General features: G+C 39.0%; 1 protein-coding gene and 1 long non-coding RNA gene across 5 annotated transcripts in view; one reads left to right on the top strand and one right to left on the bottom strand.

The window, feature by feature from the left end:
- Nucleotides 1–17,837, top strand: part of LOC127569553 (uncharacterized) — a 71,048-nt gene extending 53,211 nt beyond the window's left edge. For both annotated transcript variants that reach the window (XR_007956217.1, XR_007956216.1), the window contains 2 exons: nucleotides 3,420–3,529; nucleotides 16,931–17,837. This is a non-coding gene — a long non-coding RNA (uncharacterized LOC127569553). The remainder of the gene's footprint in view (nucleotides 1–3,419; nucleotides 3,530–16,930) is intronic.
- The window catches only part of LOC127569550 (prostate androgen-regulated mucin-like protein 1 homolog), a 32,247-nt gene that overhangs the window by 1,992 nt on the left and 2,603 nt on the right, over nucleotides 1–27,652 (bottom strand). Inside the window, exons 3-4 of one of the 3 annotated variants that reach the window (XR_007956212.1) lie at nucleotides 653–788; nucleotides 475–553 (exon numbers count right to left, since the gene is read on the bottom strand). The exons of 1 other annotated variant lie outside the window; for it this stretch is intronic. Coding sequence is in view for 1 of the 2 variants with exons in the window: in XM_052014301.1 (XP_051870261.1) it covers nucleotides 475–553 (79 nt within the window). In the remaining variant the exon portion in view is untranslated. The remainder of the gene's footprint in view (nucleotides 1–474; nucleotides 554–652; nucleotides 789–27,652) is intronic. One more of the 3 variants, XM_052014301.1, reaches the window with a different exon arrangement.

The following is a 27,652-nucleotide window of genomic DNA, read 5'->3' as shown; positions in this document are numbered from 1 at the left end:
AGTGGGTCACAATTATTGTCTAAAATGCTGTTTCAACTAGAATTGTAGGATGGAGGAGATGAAAATATTTTAAAATCTGGATATCCAATCAAAAATCACAGTTAAAGCTCACTGAACAGGATGCACTGTTGCTCCACAACAAAGAGCTCTGTTCGATTGCCCAGGCAAGAAGCTTGTTTGTACATGGTTATAGGAGATTCCTGCTGTACAAAACCTGTACATCACTGTCACAGGTAGGCATAACTTGTTCTACAGAAACTACCCCAAACTATTAGGATAGGGAGCCTGCTTCCAGAAGATGTGCCCATTTTAAAAATACCTTTTTCTTTACAGAATATGAAAAAGGTCTGTGCAAGACTTGGTTAAATATACTTTGTGTTTAAGAGGGGTTTCTTGGTGTAACTTGAGTACTATAGTTGAAAATATTATGTTTTCTGGTCAGCATTATTCCACTATTGAAATTCAGGAACCTACCTTTTCTTCAAATACATCACCACTCCCAATAATGCTGCAGCAATAAGAATCAAACACACTGCAACAATTAATGCTGTCCCTGTCAATAAAAAAGTCACAATTATTAACACCTTAATTAAAATTTTTCACCCAAATGAATTTCCTCGAGGAAAAAATCTAAACTGACAAGACTATTTACCTAAAATATACTCAGCCTCATTATTTCCCTGATTTGTATTTATTTAATAGTTGTATGGCTTTTAACTGGAAATTTTTTTTCTGTTTTGTTTTCAAATGTTCAAAGCTATTTTGTTTCCATCTGTAAGTTTACGTAACTGCAAAAAACAGAAAACAGATATTTTCATTTGAAATTAGAACTTTTTAAATTAAAATTTAAAAATAAGTTTGCAAATTTTCCATAATGAAAATCAGGAAAAACATGAGGGGACAGATTCTGAAATCTGTACTAACTCTTCTTGCAGCTACTCTACCACAAATTAGGAAGTGAACTAGCCCAACTTAATAGCTGTATTTTCCATGAAGTAGAACCACTGGTTAAGCAGCTGCACTAAGAGAAAAACATAACAGCAAAATTAATTTACAAGTACTTTGTTTTGGGAGAAATTCCAATATCACTGCTAATAACTCAGCAGGTCAGGTAACATCTATGCTCTTCAGAGGAAAATCACGGCCTAAGTCCTTGCAGACACCCTATGAAGTCTTTCTATATATATTTGACTAACTCAAGGAGCTACATAACTATTAACTGAGAATGAGATCAGGGTCTATAGATAGAAAATGAGATTGATATCTCAAGAAATACAATAATTCATTTACTAATGGGTGGTAGAAAATAAGGAAAATGGGCAAAGGTTGCACCGCAGAAAGAGATATGATATTGGAAAAAGATGCTGCAGTTTAGCTTTATTACTTTTACAAATCAAGTCTGCATCCACATCAAGCTTTTCCTTAGGTAAATGATTTTAACTATTACACTTCATCCAGAACCATCCTAGGTCTTCTGTCAGCATCATGAAATTCTAATCAGCAGACAGTGACATTCCCCAGGATTTAATACAAGGACCACTGAATTTCTCAATGTATATTAATGACTTGGATTTGAGGGTTATCATTTTCAAACATGACAATGACAAAACCTGAAGGTGTGGTGAAATGTGAGAAGGATTGACATGGACTTCAAGAAGATGCTTACTACTAGCAGGTAGAATAGGTGGATAGGAGGCAAATGAAATTTAAAGCTGAAAAATGTGAAGTGTTGCAATTTGATGAGAGGAGGTAACATTAAAAAGCAGGCAAAATTCTACAAGGGATACAAAAATAGAGAGATCAAAGTTAAAAGTGCATTGTTCATTGAATGTAGCAAGGCACATGAGAAAGTGGTTAAAAAAGCGTGTGTTGTCTTGGGCTTTATACATAGAGGCACAGAGTGCAAGAACAAGGAAGAAATGATGAGCTTTTACATAATAATTCAGCCACAACTGTAGTGCATCCAGTTCTGGGTGGCAGTGAAATTGATCAAAATGATTTCAGGAGTGAGGGATAGATAGGAGAACATGGGATTGTTCTCCATGGAAAACAGGAGGTTGTGGGGAGTTTTGGAAGATGTATTTAAAATCATGACGGATATAGATAGAGAAATTATTTTTATTGGCAGAGGAGTCAAGAGCTAGAGCATATAGAATTGAAGGGATTGCCAAAATAACCAAAGGTGAATGGGGGAAGATTGTTTTAAACAATGAGTGGTTAGAGTCTAGAATGCCAAGAGAAGTAGCAGAAGTAGATTCAGTTGTACATTCAAAGGAGAGCTGAATAAATCTCTGAAAGGAAAGAATTTGGAGGACAGTGGGGAGGGGGACTCGCTGGATTGTTCTAAACAGAGCCAGGACTGACTTGAAGGGCTGACTGGCTTCCTTCTGCATTGCTAATAATATTGTGATTTTGGATTCTGTCACTCTCCACTTTCTCTTTTTCTTTTTCCTTCCCCAATTACATTTTTTATTAATTAGTACAAACTCTGTGGTGGGACTACACATTTCCATCAGGAACCTCAAATCCAAGGACACAAAGCTACCTTCAATTGCTGGGATAATAAAACTAACTTAATGCAGCCAAGAACCAAGTCCCTTTAACAAAACTGGATAAATAAAATATATTTAATGAAGAACTATCACTTGTCACCTCCTTACTTTCTGACATTGCAAAAGTGCCAACTCTGTCCAAAGCAGCAGTACAGGCTGACCGGGTTACGAACATCTAACTTATGCACATCCCTACATATGAACAAGTTCTATAATATTATTAAATTCAAAAGTCCAACGTACGTACATACGTTCAACTCTAAGAATGACAGAACTTGTTTCCTCTCTCTCTCTCCCCATGTTTAGTAACTGTTCCTTCTTCTCAGTCTTATATGGTTTTGATGCCATTCATTACAATTCTGAGGAAGGATGGTTATCATATGGAGTGATTGTTGTGTATTTTCTGACTAACAACAGTCTGTAAAATGAAACCTGTTACCCAGGGACAGCCTGTATTTGCCAAAAAAATATTGAGTGAGCAAACGAATTTGAAACTACAAGACCATCTTAGACACTAGATCAGGAATAAACAGAAATAGTTTTCTAAATCACTGAGTTTTTCTCATTTCTGTTCCACCCTTCATTTCCTCAGGCAATATGTAAAGATCAGATCTGCTCAATGGCTTGTTCCAAGCTATATCAGATCTGTCTTCCTCATCTACATCTTCTAATATCATCTGTCAGCTGTTTATCAATTAGTAGCATTTTCAACTCTGAATCAAAAGGTTATGAGTTTAGTCCTACTTCAGAGACTTGTGCACAAAATTCTATTCCTACACTCCAATGCAATACTGAGGCAGTACTGAGCTAACAAGAGTATTGTCTTCTGAATGAGACATTAAACTGAGTCCTCATCTATCTTCTCAGGTGGATGTTAAAGATCTCATGGCATTATCTCAATGAAGGACAGAAGACTTCTCTCTCTAGTGTCCGGCCAATATTCATCACTCATTCAGCATCAGTGAACAGATTAACTGGTAATTATCACATTGATAGTTGTGGGAGCTTGCTGTGCCCATAATAACCATTGTGTTTTCTGGATTACTATTGTGATTGTACTTCAAAAGTACTTACTTTGCTATAAAACAAAAGATATCCTAAGATTGTGAAAGGCAATAAATAGATACTGTTTTTTTTTAAATCAATCCTGCCATTACAATGTAATGGGATTGGAGTCAGTACTATAGCTTTATAAAAGTCAAGGGCATGTTCAACAGGGGCATATGTTCCCCCATAATAATCATTAAACATTTTAGAGTTGCATATGCAAACAGGATGTATGCATGTGGTTAATATACCAGCCAATATCATTTAAATTCCTATGCAAACCCTTGACAATTCCTGACACGTCTTTCCCATGTCCCACATAAACTTTGTTAGCTCCATATTCATACAATCAATCATCCAACTAAGAAAGATGACAAACAGAACAGCCATCCAATCACAGTAAAATGTTTATAAACTAAGTCAAATACAACCAAACCAAAACACTCATGCATATATACACAGGCATAATTCGCTGAAGAAGCTGAAAGCACTACAACATTTTCCAGGAGGACAATACTACAGATGCAAAACAGGAGAGCAGGTTCATATAGGTGTTATGTAAATAACGGAAATATGATCATCTTCATGTTTTCTGTCACTGGGACTGTTTGAATGTTGAATAGGATGTTGATTTGAGTATATGCCAACTCTCGGAGCAATCCCATCAAACCTATATCACCCACTTCTGCAATGTGCAATTAAAGTGAAAGCTATAATTCCCAAAATAATAAAATAACAAAATACTATTTAAAAGCAAAGGTACTGTATGGCAAACTGCCAGTAATCACACATTTTACCTGAAATATTTTCAAATTGATGTATTAAGATTTGCAAGTTGAACTTATCCAAATATAGTTGCAATTTCCATCCAACTGATCAGAAATGGGTCTGAATTTCTTATGTTCTGTTAACTCCTTGGCAGAAGCTTCTGATCCTTGGAAATTGTGCTCAAAACCACTTCATTTTCCTGATTATGCGTGGCATCAAAATAGATTCAGATGTTTACATGGAGTGGAAAATTGAGTGTAAGTGAAATGCAAAGATGTGAGGACAACTAAAAAGGAAACAATGAGATGAGAAAAATTTGAAAAGCCTCTGGAAATGTTTGAAAAGCTCCCGAGTTCATTAGCAGTTTTGGCCAAGGCTGAACAAGGGAATCAAGAATGAATAAACAAAAAAGTGAAGAGAATGGAAATCCAAGGTGCAAATATTAATTTGTAAGCAGCTGTTGAAGTAGCACAGCACCCCTTTTCTCAGCTACTAAACCAGAGAAAATGTTGCTGGAGCTTTTTGCAAGGAGAGTTACTTTTTGTGTCTTTCTAAGGCACTATACTCAAAAGTATTGCAGCCTGGCTATAAAAAGTGGAAATAAGTTTTAGTCATATTGTTTGAATGAAGGTAACTAGCAAAAGAACCATAGGGAAAAACATCTGTTATGCAGCACAAGGTTAGCATCTGGAATTCACTGCTGTGGGTTGAGACAAGTAGTAGGGATGATGAAGACAGATTCAGTTATAGTTTTCAAAAGGGAACTGGATAAATACTCATAAAGGGGAAAAAATGCTGGTAGAGAACAGGGGAGTGAGACTAGCTAAATTGCTCTAGCATATTGCTGGCATGGGCTAAATGGACATCCTTCATGCTGTAGCTTTTTTTCAATTTCTGTTTATGTCACACCTATTATTGAAAGGAATTGGAACAGCAGACCCCAGGTGATACTAGTAAGATAAGCAGATCCCTAATTAAGTAGAATGCTGGATGTGTCCTCAAAGCATTCTAATTGTAATGCAGCATGCTTTTGGTGGTATTGCATGATAGCTGAAAATATCCTGGTGGCAGATACAACACTGGCATTTTCACAGGTATCATTCAGAATATGCTCATCTAATTTTGGTCCCATGTTAAAATCTATGCTTTCAACTACCTAAAACTCCCTTTATCTCCGGCTTAAGTTACTCTTTAAAACTCTTTAACCAATAGTCCTTAATTGATTCATTAGCAAATGTTTAATGATACTCCTGTGAAGCACCTTATAACACTTCACAAATTTAAAAGGCATTAAATAATGCAAGTTGTTGTATTTGACCATCCTGCTGTACCATCATTCATGAAATACCATTGAAAACATGACATAGACTCAAGAGATTCTGCAGATGCTGGAATCTGGAGCCACACACACAAAATGCTGGAGGAATCCAGCAGGTCAGGCAGCATCTATGGATTGAGACCCGTCGGCTGTTTATTTCCCTCCACAGATGCTGCCTGACCTGCTGAGCTCCTCCAGCATGTTGTGTATGTTGAAAACATGACATGTTGTAATTGGAATGCTTTGTAGGATGTAGGCAGTTATTGGTGAACCTTATTGGTGCCACCTGTACTTTAATAATAGAAGACATTGCATGCAATTATTATCAGCCAAAGTGAAATATGAACTTGCAGTTGTCTACAGAAGTGGGCATGCAAATAGGCTCAGTGCACCTTTCATGCAGCCTGAATTGGTTCTAAATACTCAATGAAATATTCCCATTGAGAAACCCAGTACCAGTGCCAGTATTGGGTGTCAGAATTAAACTAATGAACAATTGACATATATATATATGAGTACATTTGGGAAAAAAGTGAGAAATCTCAGGATTTACAGAGGGATCTTGATCAGCTGGGTAAGTGGACTGAGGAATGGCAAATGGAGTTTAATTCAGATAAGTGTGAGGTGTTGTATTTTGGGAAGACAAATGAGCATAGGACCTTTACAGTGAATGTTAGAGCCCTGGGGAGTGTTGAAGAGCAGAGGGACCTAGGGGTACAAGTACATGGTTCCCTGAAAGTGGCGCTGCAGGTAGACAGGGTGGTGAAGAAGGCTTTTGGCACGTTGGCCTTCATCAGTCAAGGCACTGAGTATAGAAGTTGGGATGTTATGTACATTAAAAAGATTTAAAAGGTACTTAGAAAAGTACATGGAAAGAAAAGGTTTAGAGGGATATGGACTAACTTAGATGGGAACCTTGGTTGGCATGGACCAGTTGGGCCAAAGTGCCTTTTTCTGTGCTGTATGACTCTAATAGCCAAGAAAAATCCAAGTTTCCCTTGCCTAGATATTATTGTACTCTTCCCATTGTACTGCATATAAGTACACCTATATTTTTAAGTACTGAATGTATCATGTGGAATTTCTTTTGATACATTTTTGTACCAGATATTGTTATAGTTGAGAGTTTATTGCCTTCAATAAACATGTTCTGTTGTCGGTCCTACTTTTATTATTTTCTAAAGTCAGCAGCAACTCAAAAGAGCCTACAGACACCACATGGACTTTAATATGGGCCATTGCCACTTAAAGGAGCAGCAGGCCATGTTCTAGTATAAAGAAAATACTAGGTACAGCAGAGATAATGGTAGGCACTGTACAAGAGGTACAAGTGGACTCCCCTATTTGCCCTGGAAATTTTCTTGAAGGTTAACATTATTGTCAAATTCTCAAGAGAGAACATAGAACAGAGAAATGTAGCCACATATGAGAAGTGGAAGGTGATATTGTTGCCGGTGATAGGCCGTAGATGTATGAGGTGTGACACCACAAACAACTGAAAATTGAAGGACATTTTAATCCAGGACCGTCAGAAATACTCAAGATCAAGTTTGACATGTGCAGCCAGGGATCCCGCAGGAACAATTGGTGAATCCTTGATCAAGCTAAATAACCTAGCAAAAGGGTGTAATTTCCAGAACTTTTTAGATCAGCCACTGGGTGGTCCTTTAATGCATGGATTGGTGAATGAAAGACTTCAGGTGAAAAGTTTGATATACTAGACTTAGTGTTCAAGAGACCATGTAGAATAACCACTGGTGTGGAGACACTTAAAAATGTGAAGCAGTTTCTCAGGACAAAATTCTGAAGTGCAAGTATGGAACAAGACTACTTAAATGGGTAATGATGGCGTAGTCTTCTTCTACTTCTTCACAGCCAAGTCATGTGGATGCTGCATGTGGGTTTGACAGGAAACCTGCAGGTCACATGAGTGCTAAAAACAGGAAGGTTGTGGATCATGTGAGTGCAAATGATGGAAGGCCTTGCCATGGATGTTATGAGATCCACCCAAGCTCAGAATGGCCACTCATGAAGCCACAGTGCTATATTGTTACAGGGTAGAACGTATTGCATTGATGCAAGTCCCCGAGGAAAATAACTGGTTATAAAGATGGTGGTTCCTGAATGTTTCAGATGCAAGTCTCGCTGAGGCACCGTACACACAATAGAAATGGAAAATGAGGTGTAAGCAGTAATTCTGAGTGGTATCTACTGTACATCCAAGAAGAGTGTTAGGACTGTCATAAATGTAGCCCCACTTTTTAAGAAGCTAGGGAGAGAGAAAACAGTTAACCTGATACGAGTAGCAGGAAAATTGCTCTTATATAATATCTTATTAAGGACATGCTAACATGGTACTTGGAAAATAATAATAGAATCAGGCAGGGTCAACATGAATGTGTGAAAGATTTCTCAAAATCTTTTGGAATTTGAGGTTGTAACAGGCACAACAGATAAAGGTGACTAATTGACATTTAGACATCTTTGACAAGCAATACACAAGAGATTATTAAACAAAATTAGTTCACAAGAGTATTGGGGATAAAATACTGGCATAGACTGAAAATTGATAGCAGACAGAAAATGGAGTGTAGGGAAAAAAAACGATAATTTTCAAGTTGGTTGGCTGTGACTAGTGAGGTACCACAGGGATCAGTGGACCCCAGATGCTTACAATCCATTCAATGATTTAGGCAAAGGGATCAGGTATAATTTGACTAAGTTGCTGAAGATTCAAAGGTAGGTGCTGTTGCATGTGAGGAGGATGCAGAGAGGCTTTGGGGGATAATAAGCAGGCCAACTGAATAGAGGACATGGTTGATGAAATATTATGTGAAAAAATCTCTCTCACCACTGTGCTGCACCTCACATCAAACAAGTTTCGCAATGGACTGAACTTAATTATCAGGTCAAATGGTTTAATCTAAACTGCTTCCACTCCAGAACCAGGGTCACCACAACTTCACTTACCAAAGCTGCACCATGCAGAAAAACAGTTGTGTATGTGTGTGTTTGAAGGCCAAGCTCCAAGTCATCATTAACTTGTTCACTATGGCATATAAGAGGCTGGACCTTACATTTAATGCACAGAAAATAAAGGTCCTCTATCAAGCTGTTCTACTGTACAACACTGCTTCAAAACTGCAATATAAAAGCAGTTCAAAAACTCCAACAATCCAATGATGGCCAGTACAGTGTGGCCAGAATGTGGCAAGATAGACCAAAGATAATCATGATAGAGTTAAAAACCTTGGGGATTATCCAAAGAAAAAGGCAGAGGATAGTGACAGCAGGAAAGAATAAAGTTCTCGTGTTTACTGAAGTCAGAGTGGGAGCCAGGAATGAAGGTGGAATGTTAACAGATGCACAAAGATGCAAATTAAGAAGCTACCAAAGTAGAGATTGTTATGATGGAGTTCATATAATCCAGAAATATATCAAAAAACAATGCAACTATTATCTTAGTTAACAAATAGTTATTAGCCCTTTGTTAAGTTTAGCCTGAACAGTTTGGTGTACAAGTGTTCAGGAAGATGGTGGTCAAAAACATGTTTTAAAATATATTGACAGTTATAAAAGATAATTATGTTGAAGCAATAACTTCAGAGCAGGTCATGAGCCCAAATGCCTTGGAGGTCAATCTGAAGAAATGACAGATGGAATTATCAGTGCCTGGATTGGATATTGCAGAGATGTCAAGTCAAGCTTGTGGTGAGGAGTTCACTGAACAAAGAGACCAAGTGATCAAATAAATTTGTTGTTAATTTAAGTTATAATTCATGTAGATGTAAGTAGTTAACTAGTATAATTTTATGCATGTGAATATTTGATGATTTGATGAGCTTATTACTTTTTCAAAAGACGAGGCAATGTATATAAATGTAATTTACCTTTAAGAACCAAATGTACCATTATTATGACTTTTGATACACTGCTGCACTTGTCACAACCATTAGTTGAACTTGTTGCCTTCAATAAGGGATGTTGTGTTAATAGCTTTAGCTCTGTTATTTGCCTATACAAACAGAAACATAAAACAGCTTCTACACAATACGTACTTGAAATTAATATGTTTTTAATGCTATATTTCCTGTTAACTGAAGGACATGTTTGGCATAGAGTAGATGGCGATCAAATGTAACTATTTCTATTATAATTCCTAATTCACACATTAAATTGGATAATTTTAATTTTTAACAAAGTACTGTTTTAAGCCATAGTAGCATAATTTCAACAACTGGTTTTGATACATCAAGTGATGATTATTGAAAAATTAGCCAGCACTTTTCTCTGCTGGATTGTTCTCCATTTTCTGGACCATTTCAGCAGCCATCGTAAACATCTGCTCATGCAAATTACATGGAAAGTACATAATTTCTTGAGCCATATTTGCAACATTTTTTTTGAAAAGGAGAATTTGTTTCTTTTCCTATTGTTAACACATTAAGATACAACTCCGCAGTATTTGTTTTGTGGCTATCTTTATTTGCCAATCATTTCATACAACAAGCAATGTTTCTCTCTAGAAATACCTCTTGGTTTTGCTTTTGAAGGAGGAGGAGCCAAGGAAGGATGCCACACTATCAGACAAAATTGAAACCAAACAAAAAAGATAGAGGTACTCTTAACTCCAGATAGCTCAGAAACATTATATGCAGAGGTTTTGCTTTACCAAATAACTTATCACAGAAGTATACCACATTGCAACCTGCCCAGCAGAGACATTTCACCTCCAATGGTGATTAAGCTCATAGTTAACATTAACTTTTTCCCACTGAGCCATTCCAGGCTGATAATAAATAGATACTTGTGCATCTTTTAATCTACTAAGTACAGGTCTATTAAGCAAATCAAGGCAATATTCTTCACTATATTTCACCCTTATCCTGGAACAGAACAGGAAGTTCAGGCAATACAATTGAACAGATTTGCAGTCTCTCAATAATTCAGTCAAGTGGCCCAGCATCATTAATAATAATAATAATGTTAGATTTGGTACTGCCAATCTACAGCTACAAATAATCTAAATCTGGTCCCTGATTTTAAGTACTAATTTTATAAGAGTAATTGGAGATCTAGCAAAAGTGGACTGGCCAATCCTACATGACAGGCATTTGAGAATATACAGTGCTATTTCACACCATTCTCAAACAGGGAAATGCATTGTCTGTCCCAATAGTTAGAAAAAAAAGCACAGAAAAGCAAAAGTATTATGGTTGACAAGGAATATGTAGAGGCAAATCTAAAGAAAATAGACAACATTCTACCCAATTAAGGCGTTTATCTCACATGACAACAGGCAAAAGTATTATTTCCAATCAAAAGGAGGCAATAAACACCCATAAGAATAGCTAACTGATCTAAGGAAGACAATGCACAATTGTGACAGTAATGGCAAAAAAAAATTTCAGCTAAGTCAGAAGTTAAATGACCATTGAAGACACCACAAGACTACTAACATGCATGTTAGGTACAATAAATTTATTGCAGTAGACTAAAGACAAATGCATTTTCGGCTCAAGATGTTCAGACCTACTGGGAAACTATATAATGCAGTCACATAATGCAAAGGACTGTGATTGTGTATGATTGTATAGTGGATTTGAATTGAATGTCATGTTACACCAGAGCTGCTAAAAGTCTGCTTTGCATCAATTAATAATCCGATAAATTATGTTTTCAAGATAGTTTTTTTTTCTATTGTACAGCATTATTAATATTTTAACAGGTAATAATATTAGCTTAGCTTGAATAGAAAAGTACAAAATTGGTGCAGGTCTGGTTCGGGAAATATGCATTTAACAGTGATTAAGTGGAAGGAGTAAGCATTTGATAGTTAACTAGGCTTGAAGATGGTTCTTGTATATTGGAAGCTTGTTTCTGTGGTTCCAATGGGATTAAAAAAAAATCAGGGAATTACCGGCCTATCAGCTTGACATTTATTGTTGAATGTGGCTCAATGGGATTGTAAGCTTTTGTTTAGGCGTGACACCTAGTATCTAGACTCACAACTTCACATCAATGTTAAACGTTGAACGAACTCATCAAAATCTAGAAACTTCAATGAACTTAAATGACAATGGATCTTCCAGACTAATTTTGGAATATTATACAAACATACTTTCAACCCAGACAGCAGCTACCAAGCCTAAAGTGGGAACATCCTGAAAGCAAAATTACTCTTTTATAATCAGTACTACATATACTACGTGATGCTTTGGCCATCATGATATGGAATAGGCTTGATGGACCAACTGCTCTTGTCCTGACCGTCAAATTTGGTTGTCTGTAATAGGAAAGGATTTTATCTTTGCAATCAGTGGCCTCCTTTCAATTTGCCATATTGTACAATGCAAGCAAAAGACTCTTGAAGGGTTACTGTGAGGCTTCATTTTAAGGCAGCCCATTGCGCCAACACTCTAACCCAGAAGGATGTGGCTTTTGGGCAATCAAAATCCCTGCAGTCTTGGCTCATGATACCTTTTTTTTAGATGCATGCAAGAAACAATAAATTTTATTACATTAGACTAAAAACAAATGCACTTTTGGCTTGAAGTGTCCGGACCAATTGTGGAACTCTATAGTCCAGACACATAATGCAACTAGGATCCAAAAGGACTGTGAGTGTATATGGTTCCTGTACAAATTTGCCTTGCAAAGTGACTTAATTATAGAGCACAGAGGAAAATGTCTCCAAACATAGCAAGGAAATCAGCAAGAGAAATAGCAACAAGAGCCTGACAATTGGGCAATCTTAACCCCGCCATCATTCAAGTTAGCACTTGCCTTAAACTGTTGCAGATTCCTTGGGACCTGGTTGGAATTCTAATTAGATGATTGGAGCAGGAAACCACAGTGAGTTTACTAGCAAGTCAACTCAGCAGCAAAGATGCGTGTGGGCTAGAGATGCCCAAAAGGGTAAGTTTTTTAAAAAATTCCATTTCCTTTGTGGTGCCAAAATACAAGAGCATCCCCCAGATCCTTAAAAATAACTTAAACATCTCTCCCAACAACACCAGCCCTCCCACCCCCCTCCCCTGCTATCTTTCCCAGTGAGATCACTGCAGGAAATACATTTGCAATTGAAATCCAGGTCAATGAACTATCATGTGTCAAGACTTGGAACAATACATGTAGAAAGAGTGGCTAACTGTACCAACATTTACAAGGCTAAGCAACTGTACAGGTAGTTCAAGGCAGCTGTGCAAGAGACAGCTTATGGTCACAAACTCAGAAATTGAACAGAAGTGTAGTATTCTAGCATGAAAACCAAGCCTCTGTCTGACACTATGGTTTTTGACAGTCCACAAAACTAGAATGTTCACAATACTGTCCTAAAATAAGCTCTAAGTACAGGTAGTCAAAAACAATTGAGTCAAGTTCTATTGGGAATAAAAAGCCATCAGAAAGAGCACTTCAGTTATGCAAACAAACCGCTATTTTGAAGCTGTGTAAGTGAACAGAGAGCAGGTACTTAGAAGTGTTTCATGTCTTTATTTCCCCACTTGGAATGTATCACACTGTGATTTAGCTGATGATTTTGTGTTTGACCACTTGGAACATAACATTAAAAATTATATCAAACAGCTGACATAGATACCAGACAGGAGGTGGAGCCTGTTTGCTCAGGACAAATGGTGAGGGGGAAGGGTGCAAAACTTACTCTTAGGTCAAAGCAGAAGCTGCAACTTCAATATTTATAGAATGTGGGGTTTTACATCAAAAGGAAGATCTCTCAGCCTCGAGGATACTGCAGTCAGGAAAAGTGGCCTAGAGAGTCATCAGATGTCGTTTCTCATCAGGTTGTCAGCAGATTAACACCCATGATAGTCGTGAGTACATGGAGGGCACAGCTCATTGCATAGTGGGGTACAGAGAAAGGGAAAGGTATCCTAGTGTCAGCTGTTACATCAATGTTATTGCAATCCCTCAACCTTAAGCAAAGACACTTCACCACAGAATAAGGAATTATGTTGCCCCCCCCCCCCCCATTATTTACTAAAAATCCCTAGCTAGGGCTTCTACACAGCCTGTTGTAAAGGTAGTTTGCACCCATTCTACAGAATAGATTCTTAATATACTAATAAACACAATCTACTGATTGCAACAAGCAAACAGCAGCTGGGGATTTCCACAGCCTGAATCACTGCCATTATTATCTCTTCTCTGGGCAACAACTGCAGTAATATAAATGCAGTCTTATTAGTTCTTCCTACATCCTGAGAATTCTGTTTTAATGAATTGAAGTTAAAAGCATGTTACCATTGAATAATCCTTACAACTGATGTTCTCCACACAAAGTTCCTAAATCAGCTGAAACAGGGTGGCTAAGCATGTTGGACAAGGGCAAAATAATTTGGAGGGAGATTCAATACAGGTCACAGTGCCAGAACAACAACTTGAATGACTAGTGCACTGTGTAATAGTTCCTTTCAGAGATGCATTTGCCTGGAAATGTACTTCTTTCCTCTCCTTCTGAACTACAGATGATGTACAATGCAGGAAAAAAATTTGAGAAAGCTAAACAATATACATTAAATATTAAACCATATCACCTTCAATCTCATTAATTAAAAATGAATACAAGATAGAATATGAAATTTCCTTTCATCCCTTTCCCATGATGAAAGCAAAGAAAGAATCTGGCATTAAAGCAAAGTAAAACTTGAATGACCACCTGGCATACCATTCTCTGATTCCTATATTTATGTAGCATAAATGTAAAATGCAAGTATTATCTCATGTTCACAAAACACTATGCTAATGTCTGTTCCCAAGTATATACCTAGAACTCCTAAAGTAAATTACAGTAGATGCTGGAAATCTTAAGTAAAACAAGAAATGCTGAAGATATTCAGCCGCTTAGGCAAATCTATGCAGAAAGCAGAAGAGTTACTATTTCAGGTCAATGACCTTTAATCAGAATTCATCTAACAAAAATTCATCAGTGTTGCTGCTGAGTATTTTTACTCAGAACTCCTTCTGTTTATTCTTTAAAATATAAAAACATACAAGTGGGAGTAGAGAATTCAGCCTCTGTGCCTGCTTCACCATTTAATAAGATCATAGCTTATCTTTCCTGAGCTAATCCATGTCCCCTAATATCCTTAATATCAAAAAAAATCTATTAACTTCTGTTTTCAATATACTCAATGACTGAGAATCCACAGCATCCTGAGTAGAGAATTCCAAAGACTCATCCCCCTCTGGGAGAAGGAATTCCTTCTCATCCCAGTTTTGAATGGCTGGCCCCTTATTTTGACAACGTGGCCCTTATTTTTGGACATCCAGGCAGGGGAAACATAATCCCTTCATCTCCTGCCAATCCCCTTAAGAAATGTGTATGTTTCAATTAGATTTACTCTCATTCTTCTGAGTCCTAGAGTGTTTAAGCCAGGTCCTTTCAATCTCTCCCATAGGGCATGATTGCTTTTCTTAAATATTTCAATGAAGCATATTGTTCAGTTGCAGCTCCTCTTGGACTGTATTAGATCAGTTAGGGGCAGAAGTTGGACTCACTAAGGAACATACAGGAGGTAGAAAGTATTACAAATGGGAGCTTTAGTGACGTCAGCACACCAAAGGTTCAGCCAGATAGTAGGTGGGTGACTGCCAGGAGAGTCAGGCAGGAAGTGCTGGAGTTCCCTGTGGCTATTCACCTCGTTGACAAGTATACTGTTTTGGATACCATTGGGGGTAGATGGCCGCTCATGGGAATAGCAGCAACGGCCAAAGCAGTGACATCATGACTGGCTCCGTTGTATACCAGGTAAGGACAAAGTTTAGACAAGCAGGCACAGTAGTGGGAGGGCAGGCACGGTAGTGTAGCGCTTAGCATAATGCTATTACAGCGCCAACGACCTGGGTTGAATTCCAGCAGCTGTCTGTAAGGAGTTTGTACATTCTCCCCGTAGCTGCATGGGTTTCCTCTGGGTGCTCTGGTTTCCTCCCACATTCCAAAGACGTATGGGTTAGGAAGTTGTGGGCATGCTATGTTGGTGCCGGCAGCATGGCGACACTTGCGGGCTGCCCCCAGAACATTCTATGCAAAGATGCATTTCACTGTGTACATGTGACTAATAAAGAAATCTTATCTTAAATCTTGATAGTCTGGGGAGAGACTGGGTTTCTGTGGCTGTGAGCGAAACGACAGGATGGCATGTTGCCTCCCTGGTGTCAGGGTCAAGAACATCTTAGAGCGGGTGCACAATATTCTTAAAGGGGAGGGCATGCAACCAGCAGTCATAGTCCATGTTGGTACTAACAACATAGGTAAGAAGAGACAAGGTCCTGCAAAGAGAATTTAGGGAGTTAGATTCAAAGTTGAAAAGCAGGATCTCCAGGGTTGTAATCTTGGAATTACTCCCTGGCCCATGTGTTAGTGAGTATAGAAATAGGAAGATAAGACAGTTGGATGCATGGCTAAAGAGCTCGTGCAGTGGGGAAAGCTTCAGGTATTTGGATCATTGGGATCACTTCTGGGGCAGGGGTGACATGCACAAGGAGGACAAGATTGCACCTACACTGGAAGGGGACCAATATTCTTGCAGGGAGGTTTGTTGGTGATACTCAGGCAGATTTAAACTAGTGAAGGCAGGGTGTTGAGACCCAGAATAATATTAGTACATGAGGGGAGTCAGAATCATATGCAGAAAATAGAACAGGCAAATCCAGTAGGCAGAGCAGACAGAAACAGGTGGGGAAAGTATGAGAGGATTGGGAAGCTTAACTGCATTTAATGCAAAGAGCCTTGCAGGTAAGATGGCTGAGCTGTCAGCATGGATCAGCGCATGAGATTATTATATTTTTGCAACCATGGAAATGTGTTTGAGGGAAGGACAGACCTGGGTACAGAAGTTTCAGGCATGACAGGAAGCAGGTGTTGCACTGCTGATCAGGGAGAGCCTTATGGTGGTACTCAGGAAGGATATCCTGGAGGAATGAGCCAATGAGTTGTATGGGTAGAACTTAGATATAAGAAATGAAACAATCACTTTGATGGGGCTATACTATAGACCTCCCAATGGTCAGTGGGAAGTAGAAGAGCAAGTATGTAAATAAATTGTAATAGAGTGTAAAACCAATAGGGTCGTAGTAATGGGGGATTTTAACTTTCACGATATTGACTGGGATCGTCTTAGTGTAAGGGGTTTAGGTGGGGTGGAAATCGTAGAATACTATAATACTTCTATTATAATACTCTTCAATACTGTAATTCTAAGCAAACTCATCTCCAAACTCCTAGGCCTGGGACTCAACATCTCCCTTTGCAACTGGATCCTTGACTTCCTAACCAACAGACCGCAATCAGTCAGGAGAGGCAGCAACCCCTCCGCCATGATTCTCCTCAACACTGGTGCTCTACCAGGCTGCGTCCTCACGACTGCATGGCCAGATTCTGCTCCAACTGCATCTACAAGTTTGCAGATGACACCACCGTTGTGGGCCATCTCTCAAATACCAATGAGTTGGAGTACAAGAAGAAAAGAGAGAGCCTAGTGACATTGTGTCATGACAACCTTTCCTTCAAAGTCAGCAAAACAAAAGAGCTGGTCATTGATTTCAGGAAGGAGGGGAGTTGCACATGCTCCTGCTTACATCAATGGTGCTGAGGTTGAGAAGTATTTGAGCTCAAACTTCCAAGGAGTGAACATCACCAATAGCCTTTCATGGTCCAACCATGTAGATGCCATAATAAGAAAGCTCAGCAGCAGCTCTAGGAGGCTAAAGAAATTTTGCATCTCCCCTATGACACTCACCAATTTTTAATCAATGCACCATAGAAAGCATTCTATCTGGATGAATCATGGCTTGGTATGGCAACTGCTCTGCCATGACTGCAAGAAACTGAACAGAGTTGTGGACACAGCTCAGCACATCATGGAAACCAGCCTCCCCTCCATGGACTCTGGCTGCACTTCTTGCTGCCTCAGTAAAGCACCCAGCGTAATCAAAGACCCCACCCACCCCAGACACACTCTTCTCCCCCCTCCCATCAGGCAGAAACAAAAGCCTGAAAGCACGTACCACCAGGCTCAAGAACAGCTTCTATCCTACTGTTATGGACTATTGAATGGTTCCCTCATATGATAAGATGGACCCTTGACCTCAATCTACCATGTTATGACTTTGCACCTTACTGTCTACCTGCATTGCACTCTGTAACTGTAACACTTTATTCTGCATTCTGTTATTGTTTTACCTTGTACTACCTTAATGCACTGTTGTGATGAATTGACCTGTATGAACGGTATGCAAGACAAGTCTTTCACTGTACCTTGGTACATGTGACAATAATAAACCAATTAACCAAATGCATTCAGATGTGATTTTTAAAGCAGTATTAGAGAGTCCTACTGTTTTTGACCTTACCTTAAGATCCCCAGGGCCTGATGGTATCTAACTTAGAATACTATGAGAAGCAAGGGAGGAGATTACTGGGGCTCTAATGGAGATTGTTGCACCTTCATTAGCCAAGGGTGAGGTAACAGAAGATTGGAGGGTAGCTAACGTTGTTCCTTGTTCAAAGAGGGCAGTAGAGATGACCCAGGAACCTAAAGGCCAGTAAGCCTTACATCAATAGTAGCAAAGTTATTGGAAAAAATTCTAAGGGGCAGGATTTATGTTCACTTGGAAAGGCAGGGACTGAATAGTAGGAGTCAGCAGTTTTGTGTGGAGGAAATCCTGTCCCACAAATCTGACTAAGTGTTTTGAGGAGGTAACTAAGAAAGTTGATGAATGCAGCATGGTAGACGTGGCTTACCTGGACCCTAGCAAGGATTGTAATGAAGTCCTACATGGTTAGGTTTAGGGCACATTGGATTCATGATGTGTCGGCAAACTGGATCCAAAATTCGCTTGATGATAGGAAGCAGAGGGTAGTGGTTGAGGGATTTTTCCCCTACAAGTGGTGTACTGCAGGGGTCAGAGCTGGGACCACTGCTGTTTGTCATATAAGAGACAAGATATCTTTATTAGTCACATGTACATCGAAACACACAGTGAAATGCATTTTTTGCGTAGAGTGTTCTGGGGTAGCCCACAAGTGTCGCCACGCTTCCGGCGCCAACATAGCATGCCCACAACGTCCTCACCTCTACATCTTTGGAATGTGGGAGGAAACCAGAGCACCCAGAGGAAACCCACGCAGACACGGGGAGAACGTACAAACTCCTCACAGACAACGGCCGGAATTGAACCTGGGTCACTGATGCTGTAATAGTGCTGCCCTTATATAAATGACTGATGAGAATGTAGGTGGACTGATCAGTAAGTTTGCTAATGATTGTGGCATAGTAGATAGTGAAGAAGGTTGTGAAAGGATACAGAGATCAGTTGAAAAAATCCGTGGAGCAGTGGCAGATGGAAGTTAATCCAGACAAGTGTAAGGTAATGCACTTTGGGATATCAAGTACTAACAGGACATATACAGTAAATGGCAGGGACCTCAGGAGTGATGATGTACAGAGGGACCTTGGAATGCAAGTTCATAGCTCACTGAAAATGGTGACACATATGAATAGGAGAGTGAAGAAGCCAAGACATTGAGTACAAGAGTTGAGACGGCATTACAGAGACTAGGCTGTCGCATGGGCAGGAATGGCTGCTGGATATTCTGGGGTTTAGATGTTTCAAGAGGGACAGGGACGGAGGTAAGAGGTGGGGGAGTGGCTTTGCTGATCAGGGACCGTGTCACAGCTGTAGAAAGGGAGGACGTCCTGGAGGAATCGTCCACTGAGTCAGTGTGGGTGCAAGTCAGAAACAGGAAGGGAGCGATCACTCTATTGGGAGTATTCTACAGAACCCCCCCCCCCCCCCCAATAGCAGCAGAGATGCTGAGGAGCAGATCGGGAGGCAGATTTTGGAGAGGTGCAAAATTAACAGGGTTATTGTCATGGGTGATTTCAATTTCCCTAATATTGATTGACACCTCCTTAATGTAAAGGGGATAAATGGGATGGAGTTTGTTCAGTGTATACAGGAAGGATTCCTGACACAGTATGTGGACAGGCCAACTAAAGGACAAGCCATACTGGACCTGGTACTAGGCAATGAGCCTGATCAGCTTTCAGATCTCCCAGTGGGACAGCATTTTGGAGACAGTGACCATAACTCCTTGACCTTTACCATAGCCTTGGAGAGGGATAGGAGCAGACGATATGGGAAATTATTTAACTAAGGGAGGGGGAATTCTGATGCTATTAGGCAGGAACTTGGGAGCGTAAATTGGGAACAGATGTTCTTGGGGAAGTGCACAGCAGAAATGCGGAGGTTGTTTAAGGAATACTTTCACGGGGCTCTCGATAGGTTTGTCTCACTGAGGCAGGGTAAGGATGGTAGAGTGAAGGAACCATGGTTAACACGAGATGTAGAATATGTTGTCAAGAGGAAGAAAGCTTACTTGAGGTTTAGAAAGCATGGTTCAGACAGGGGTCTGGAGAGTTACAAGGTAGCCAGGAGGGAGCTTAAGAATGGACTTGGGAGAACTAAAAGGGGGCATGAGAGGTCCTTGGTGAGTAGGATCAAGGAAAACCCCAAGGCATTCTACATGTATGTGAAGAATAAGAGGATGACTAGAGTGAGGGTAGGACCGATCAGGGATAAAAGAGGAAACATGTGCCTGGAGTCAGAAGAGGTAGGGGAGGTCCTTAATGAATACTTTGCTTCAGTATTCACCAGAGAGAGAGACCATGATGTTCGTGAGGATGGCGTATGACAGACTGATACGCTAGGGCATGTCAACGTGAGGAAAGAGGATGTGCTGGAACTATTGAAAAACATTTGGATAGATAAGTCACTGGGGCCGGATGGGATATATCCAAGGTTATTACAGGAAGCTAGGGAAGAGATTGCTGCATGTTTGGCAACGGTCTTTGCATCCTCACTGGCCACAGGAGTAGTGCCAGATTATTGGAGGTGGCAAATGTTGTTCTTTTGTTCAAGAAAGGAAGTAGGGATAACCATGGGAATTACAGGCCAGTGAGTCTTACTTCTGTGGTGGAAAAATTACTGGAGAAGATTCTTAGAGACAGGAGTTATGGACATTTGGAGAAGCATAGGCTGATTAGGGACAGTCAGCATGGCTTTGAGAGGGGCAGGTCATGCCTCACGAGCCTGATTGAATTCTTTGAGGATGTGACAAAGCACATTGATGAAGGTAGAGCAGTGGATGTGGTGTACATGGATTTGAGTAAGGCATTTGATAAGGTTCCTCATGGAAGGCTTATTCAGAAAGTCAGGAGGCATGGAATCCAGGGAAACTTGGCTGTGTATATTCAGAATTGGCTCACCCATAGAAGACAGAGGGTGGTGGTAGATGGAGCGTATTCTGCCTGAAGGTCAGTAACCACTGGTGTTCTGCAGGGATCTGTTCTTGGACTCCTCTGTTCTTTGTGATTTTTATAAATGACTTGGATGAGGATGTGGAAGGGTGGGTTAGTAAGTTTGCTGATGATACAAAGATTGGTGGTGGTGTGGATAGTGTAGAAGGTTGCTGTAGATTACAACAGGATATTGATAGAATGCAGAGCTGGGCTGAGAAGTGGCAGATGGAGTTCAACCCAGGTAAGTGTAAAGTGATACACTTCAGGAGATCAAATTCGAAGGCAGAATACAAGGTTAATGGCAGGACTCTTAGCAGTGTGGAGGAACAGAGGGATCTTGGGGTCCATGTCCATAGATCCCTCAAGGTTGCCATGCAGGTCAATAGGGTTGCTAAAAAGGCGTATGGAGTGTTGGCCTTCATCAGTCGGGGTATTGAGTTCAAGAGCCATGAGATGATGTTGCAGCTCTACAGAACTCTGGTCAGACCACACCTGGAGTGGTGTGTTCAGTTCTGGTCGCCTCATTATAGGAAGGATGTGGAAGCTTTAGAGAGGGTGTAGAGGAAATTTACCAGGATTTGCCTGGATTGGAGAGCATGTCTTATGAGGATAGGTTTAGCAAGCTAGGGCTTTTCTCTTTGGAGAGGAGGAGGATGAGAGGTGACTTGATAGAGGTGTACAAGATGATAAGAGGTGTAGATCGAGTGGACAGTCAGAGACTTTTTCCCAGTGCGACAATGGCTATCATGAGGGGACATAATATTAAGGTGATTTAGGGACATTTAAGAGACTCTTAGATAGACACATGAATGATAGAAAAGTAGGGGGTTATGTGGGAGGGAAGGGTTAGATAGATCTTAGAGCAGGATAAAATGTCGGCACAACATTGTGGGCCGAAGGGCCTGTACTGTGCTTAGTGTTCAATGTTGTAGTTGTACAAAACATTGGTCAGGCTGCACTTGGAAACTTGTGAACAGTTCTGGTCACAACACTACAGGAAGGATGGCACAGCATTAGAAAAAGTGCAGAAGAGATTCATGGGGATGTTCAAAAACAAACCGCTGGAGGAACTCAGCAGGTCGAGCAGCATCTATGGAGGGAAAGTAGTTGTTGACATTTCAGGTCGAGGCCCTGCATCAGGACTCATGCAAAGTCTCGACCCGAAATGTCGATAATTCTTTTCTCTCCACAAATCCTGTTCGACCTGCTGAGTTCCTCCAGCAGTTTGTTCTTTGTTCCATATTACAGCATCAGCAGTCTCATGTTTCTTCATCAGAATGTTGCCTGGAATAAAGAGTTTTACTTATAAAGAGAGATTAGATAGGCTGGGTTTATTCTCAGTGGAATGTAGGAGGCTGAGGGTTGATCTTATAGAGATTTATAAAACTGTTACAGGCATGGATAGGATAGTCAGTCTTTTTCCTAGAGTGCGGGAGTCTAAAACTAGTGAGCATGAGTTTAAGGTGAGGGAAGAAATTTAAAGGGGATCTGAGTGGCAAATTTTTTTCGCACAGAAGATGGTGGTTATATGGAACGAGCTGCATATGGAAGTGGCAGGGACAGATACAATTACAGTATTTAGAAGGCACCTGGACAGCTACTTGGATATGAAAGGATAGAGGGATACGGGCCTAATGTGGGCAAATAGGATTTGTGTAAATAGGCATCATGGTCAGCATGGATGAGTTCGGCCTAAGGGGGTGTTCCTGTGCTATATATCTCTATGACTCTATATGACTAGAATGGTCCTAATGTCAATCTGTAGTAAAATGTTAAAAATTATGAAGTATATTTGTCAGTGTGCAACAATTTATTCAATTCAAATAGTCTGTTTAATTTAAAAAAGTGGATGATACTGGGAATATAGAGCTTTACTCTCAGAATCAACATTTTTTCCCTTTCTGATAATCCCTTCAGTAAAAAAAAACTTCCTTTTTTTCTTCAAGGCCTGATGTGCCATTATAAGATATATAACATGATTTTTTTCATAGAATTTTGAAAAATGTAATACTGGCATTCTCCTTGTCCAAGGATGAATAAAGTGATCTCATTAAAATCTTGACATCAATGAAGGGCCTCAGGGAGATATAAATTTACCCTTGAAAATTTGCACTAAACCATGCAATCTAACGAGGACTGCTCATGTACCCCATATTTGAAATTCAGTTCAATTAATTTCAGTGACCCAGAATTTGTGGTCAGCAGTAGAGCAACAGTGCTCGTTTCAAAACTGAAAGAAATCCCCGGACAAAAACCTTTCAGTCTACATAGCAAGAACATTGTCCTTTTGAGGCTTGCAGCATCAGGAGGTAGTTCAAAAGTATCCCTGGACTCCAGCAGCTTAAGCTGACTGTTCAGACAACAGAATTCTCATAGCCAACAAATCAGGAAGTTATTTAAAAATCTGAATGGATATCTGATTAAGTTAGAAGCTACAATGTAACAAATGAATACAAAAAAAATCTTTGAAAATCCATTATTTTGAAATCTTCATAAAAGAAAATCTCAAAGTCTGTATAAATTATTTTTTTGGGCTATGGAGTTTGTGGAATAATAATATGCCATTTAGACATAGACATCATATAACTAAGCATAAGATTTTTCTATTACTGTACTGTGTTATGATTACCTGAAGTTCATTTCAGTTCCTATGATGGCTATTGACTATAGTGGAGAGGCTTTGAACAGTACAGTAACTGTGGGATTTCCATGTTAAATTATGACAAAATCTCAAAGTTACTATCAGTTTCATGGAGGAATGACAGTGACAACTAGTAGTTTAGTTATCATTACTACTACAATTTCTAGGGCAATGTCACTGAATTTTGGAAACAGAATATAATCAAAACAACCATGTTGTGCTTTTAATACAAATTCCTATTCTAGTAATATATGCTGCTTGGGTACAAAATTAAAACCTGACCCATAACCAACCCATGAAGAGGGAGAGGAATTTGCCTTACTTATATTCAGTAATTAAGTTAAAGGGGACTTTCCAGTGTCAACATGCTCAAGGAGGATTCATTTGCGCTGCATAAAAGCAGGCATCACAAGAGTCATAACAGATATTGTTCTGATAGTATGGTTTCAGCCACACAGTTTATGCCAATCCCAGAAGAGGCATTCCAGGTCATTGGATTCCACTGCACATGTGCATGTTCCAAGGTGCATCATGCAGCAGGCACAAATGGAACCTGGAGTGAAAATCAATGACCACAGTATAAGTCTCTGATTTCTACTCATAATTTATCCATGATAGAAATTGGATTGTGTAGAGCAAAAAAAAATAATGATTTTTAAGAAATTAGCTCCATCCAATCTTCTAGGTCTGCAGAAAACACTTTAATTTAGCATCTGCCCATTTTGCTTTCTTTATTAGTTGTTATATTAATAAGCTTATCTCAACTCTAATGCCCTGAACTTTAAACATTATTTTTAAAATTATAATTGAGTATATGTGTTGCCCAGCAAAAGCTCTTGTTGCAAATGCTTTCAACTAACAAAATACATTTTTTTAATTAAAAAGTTAAGCATGAATATTTAGTTTTATGGTCAACATAGTAAAGGAAACCATCAGCAAAGATAAGCAGCTTCACCTTGTGCTGTTTTGGCCATGATTATCAAAATGGTGCATTTGCCAAACTATGACTGTCTGTACTACCACATTCATTTTAATGATAGGGAAAAAAAAAATCACAGGATAGTGAATAAAGAAGCAATGAAGCTTTGTTTATTGCTTTGTACAGTATTGAAAGTCAGTGTGAATAAAGATGGGTCCCACCATAAAAAAAAAATCCACTTTTAAAAGTTGGGGCTAGGATCCTCCAATCTTGATTTATCATTGACAAAAAAAAACCTCCAAAGTTTCTTTGTCCTTCTGGCAGGATGTCGATTATTTTAATATTTAAAGATTTCATCTCACCTAAGGCAACCCTTACCTTTGACCACTACCAGCATCAAAAAATAGGCATCTAGCCCAGCAATAAAATTAACCATTTATGCTCTTTCCCAAAACTATTTTACAAGCATGATTTCCTGAAAACAATTTCAGCCATGATCATTGATGCAAAATAATAATCTTAAGCAAAGCATCAATATTAATAATCTCCCCATTGTCTCGGATATTCAAATAAAATGTACGAGTTTAATTGTTGTTCAATACACTTCTTTCAAGATGTATAGCCTTCAACATAATAACATTATTTTTTTCAATGATCAAGTTTTCAAGTGGTGCATTATCACGTAATTAGACACGTGATTGTCAGAAACTATTACAACAAAGCCATTTCCCCTTGAATTTAATGTTACATAAGTCATGTCACAATGGATAATGAAATAATAGAGTTGGACACTGAGATGGAATCACAGAATGATTACAACATGTAAAGAGGCTATTTGGCTTGTTAGGAGCAACTAGCTCTATTCAGAACAATGCAGTTAGTCCCATTTCCCTACCTTCTCCTCAGAGTTATGCAAATTCTTTCCTTTCAGATATTTATTCGCCCTGCTTTTTAATCCTGCTTCCACATCTGTCCCCATTCTGCCCACCCCTCCAAGCAGTGCATTTTTGACCAAAACCATTCACTGAATTAAAAAGGTTTCTCAATCACTTTTATTCTATGTCTCCTGATTCTTGACTCTTCCACCAATGGGTACAGTTTCTTTCGATCTACTCTGTCTATACCCTTCATTAAACACTTTGCGATTCTTAGCATTACATTTTGTTTGCCATCTATCTCCTGATTCTCCCAATAGGTCCTTAAAGTCTACTACTATCCTCGTCACAGTTCAATACACTTGCATAATTGGAAATTTGGTCCTTTATACCCAAATCATTAACGTAACAATATTAGTATCACCTTCTGGGGAATCACCACCACACAATTCCCTCAAGTCCAAAAAAACTCTCTACTGCTCTTTCTCTTTCCTTAGAGAATTTTGCTTCTGCTATAGCCCCTTTTATTCTAAGGCCTTCAATCTTGATGACAAGTCTATTCTGTGGCATTTTATCAAATGTCTTTTCAAAGTCCACATATATCCACATCAACACTCTCCGTCACTTCATCAAAAAAACTCCAATTTAGGTAGAAACAATTTGCTTTTGATAAATCCATACTGGCTTTCTCTAAGCATTTGTCCACAAAGTAGCCAATTCTGGTCCTGTTTATTGTTTCTAGAACTTCTCATCACCAAGATTAAACTAGTTGTTCTGTAGTTACTAGATTTATCCTTACATCTTTTTTTAAATGAGGCAGTAACATTTCTTTAACTTGAAGCACCACCCCTAAGTATGATGTTTGGAAGATTATGGTCAGGTCCTCTCTTATTCTCTTCGCATCCCATGTGAACCAGTTGATTTATCCACTTAAGTGCAGCAAGTCTTTCTAGAACCTGCTTTTTCATCAATTTTTAGCCCTTACAGAATCTCAACCACATTATCCTTTGCTGAAACACAAGCAGCAGTCCCTTTTTAACTAAAGACACATGTAAAGTATTTTATTGAACCTCACCAATGCTCTCTGCCTCCACAAGCAGGACCCTGACCAGATTTTCAATGGGAACATCAAGTGTTACACAAGAACTAGTGAGTGACTAAGGCAAGCTGTGATTGACTACAAAGACTGGATACTTTTCTTTTGCACAATGACATCTCTGACCTCTCTATAACTGTGACTGAAGAAATACACAAAAATGGCAACAAGCTGCATTATAGAGGAAAACATTCCAGACTATATCACAGAAGCATGGCATATCTGAACCATGAAAGACTAGAGATTTGCAGGAAAGATTTGAAAAAATTATATAAATAATGTGCTTTAAAAGATAGCAATGACAGTGATGAAGCAGAGTGAAGAACTGAAAATTATGTCACTGCCATTGCAGATGATATAGCAGCAGAGTCCAAGATATAAAAGCAAAGCATTTGATTTTTTGCTTTAATAGTTAACCATTAAGGGGCCAGAAACTCTTAAAAAAAAGTACATAAAGATGAAGGATAAAAAACTAAACTATCACATTTAAGTAAATAGATGTAAAAGACATACGCTAAATTGAGAAATATGACTAACTAGCAGAAACAAAGCGAAATCCATCTGACAATTATATTTAGAATCAAAGGTGAATCAGAATTAACTAAATAATACACTGAAAAAAAAAGAAACAGACATTTGGAGTAAATAATGACAATAAAACCTAATGCAATGAATACATGAGAAATTTCTCTCCTGTGTCAGGAGACCTTGGCTTGCAGTATTAGTGAGGGACATTTCAACATGTAAAGAAGGTGGAGAAATAGCTGAATAGTTTATTCCAGAATATTGTCCTGATTGTCTAACTTGATTGAGTTAAATGTATTGTTTAACATTCGGTGATTTTAAACATTTTAATAGGGCGATTATTTTTTAAATGTTTTTGAAAGCCAGAGGCTGCTCTCTGTGGGACCATTGCCAAGCATCCTCAGGAAATTGCTGGAAGAAGATCCATTCCAAGTTAAAGTGGACTTAATGGGTTGGACAGCAGCAGGTACAGGCAGTTCACCAACGCCAGAGTTTCTAGGCCAAAATCATTCAGATTAATTATAGCTAGTGCACAGGAAATTAACAACTGCATGTGTGGAGTCTCAACTCATTAGGTTAAATGTAATG

Source organism: Pristis pectinata, chromosome 4 (genome assembly GCF_009764475.1).
Source record: "Pristis pectinata isolate sPriPec2 chromosome 4, sPriPec2.1.pri, whole genome shotgun sequence".
In the NCBI taxonomy this organism is placed as follows: domain Eukaryota; kingdom Metazoa; phylum Chordata; class Chondrichthyes; order Rhinopristiformes; family Pristidae; genus Pristis; species Pristis pectinata.
Note: the sequence above shows the minus strand (reverse complement) of the source record. Positions and strands in the feature narration are given on the sequence as shown.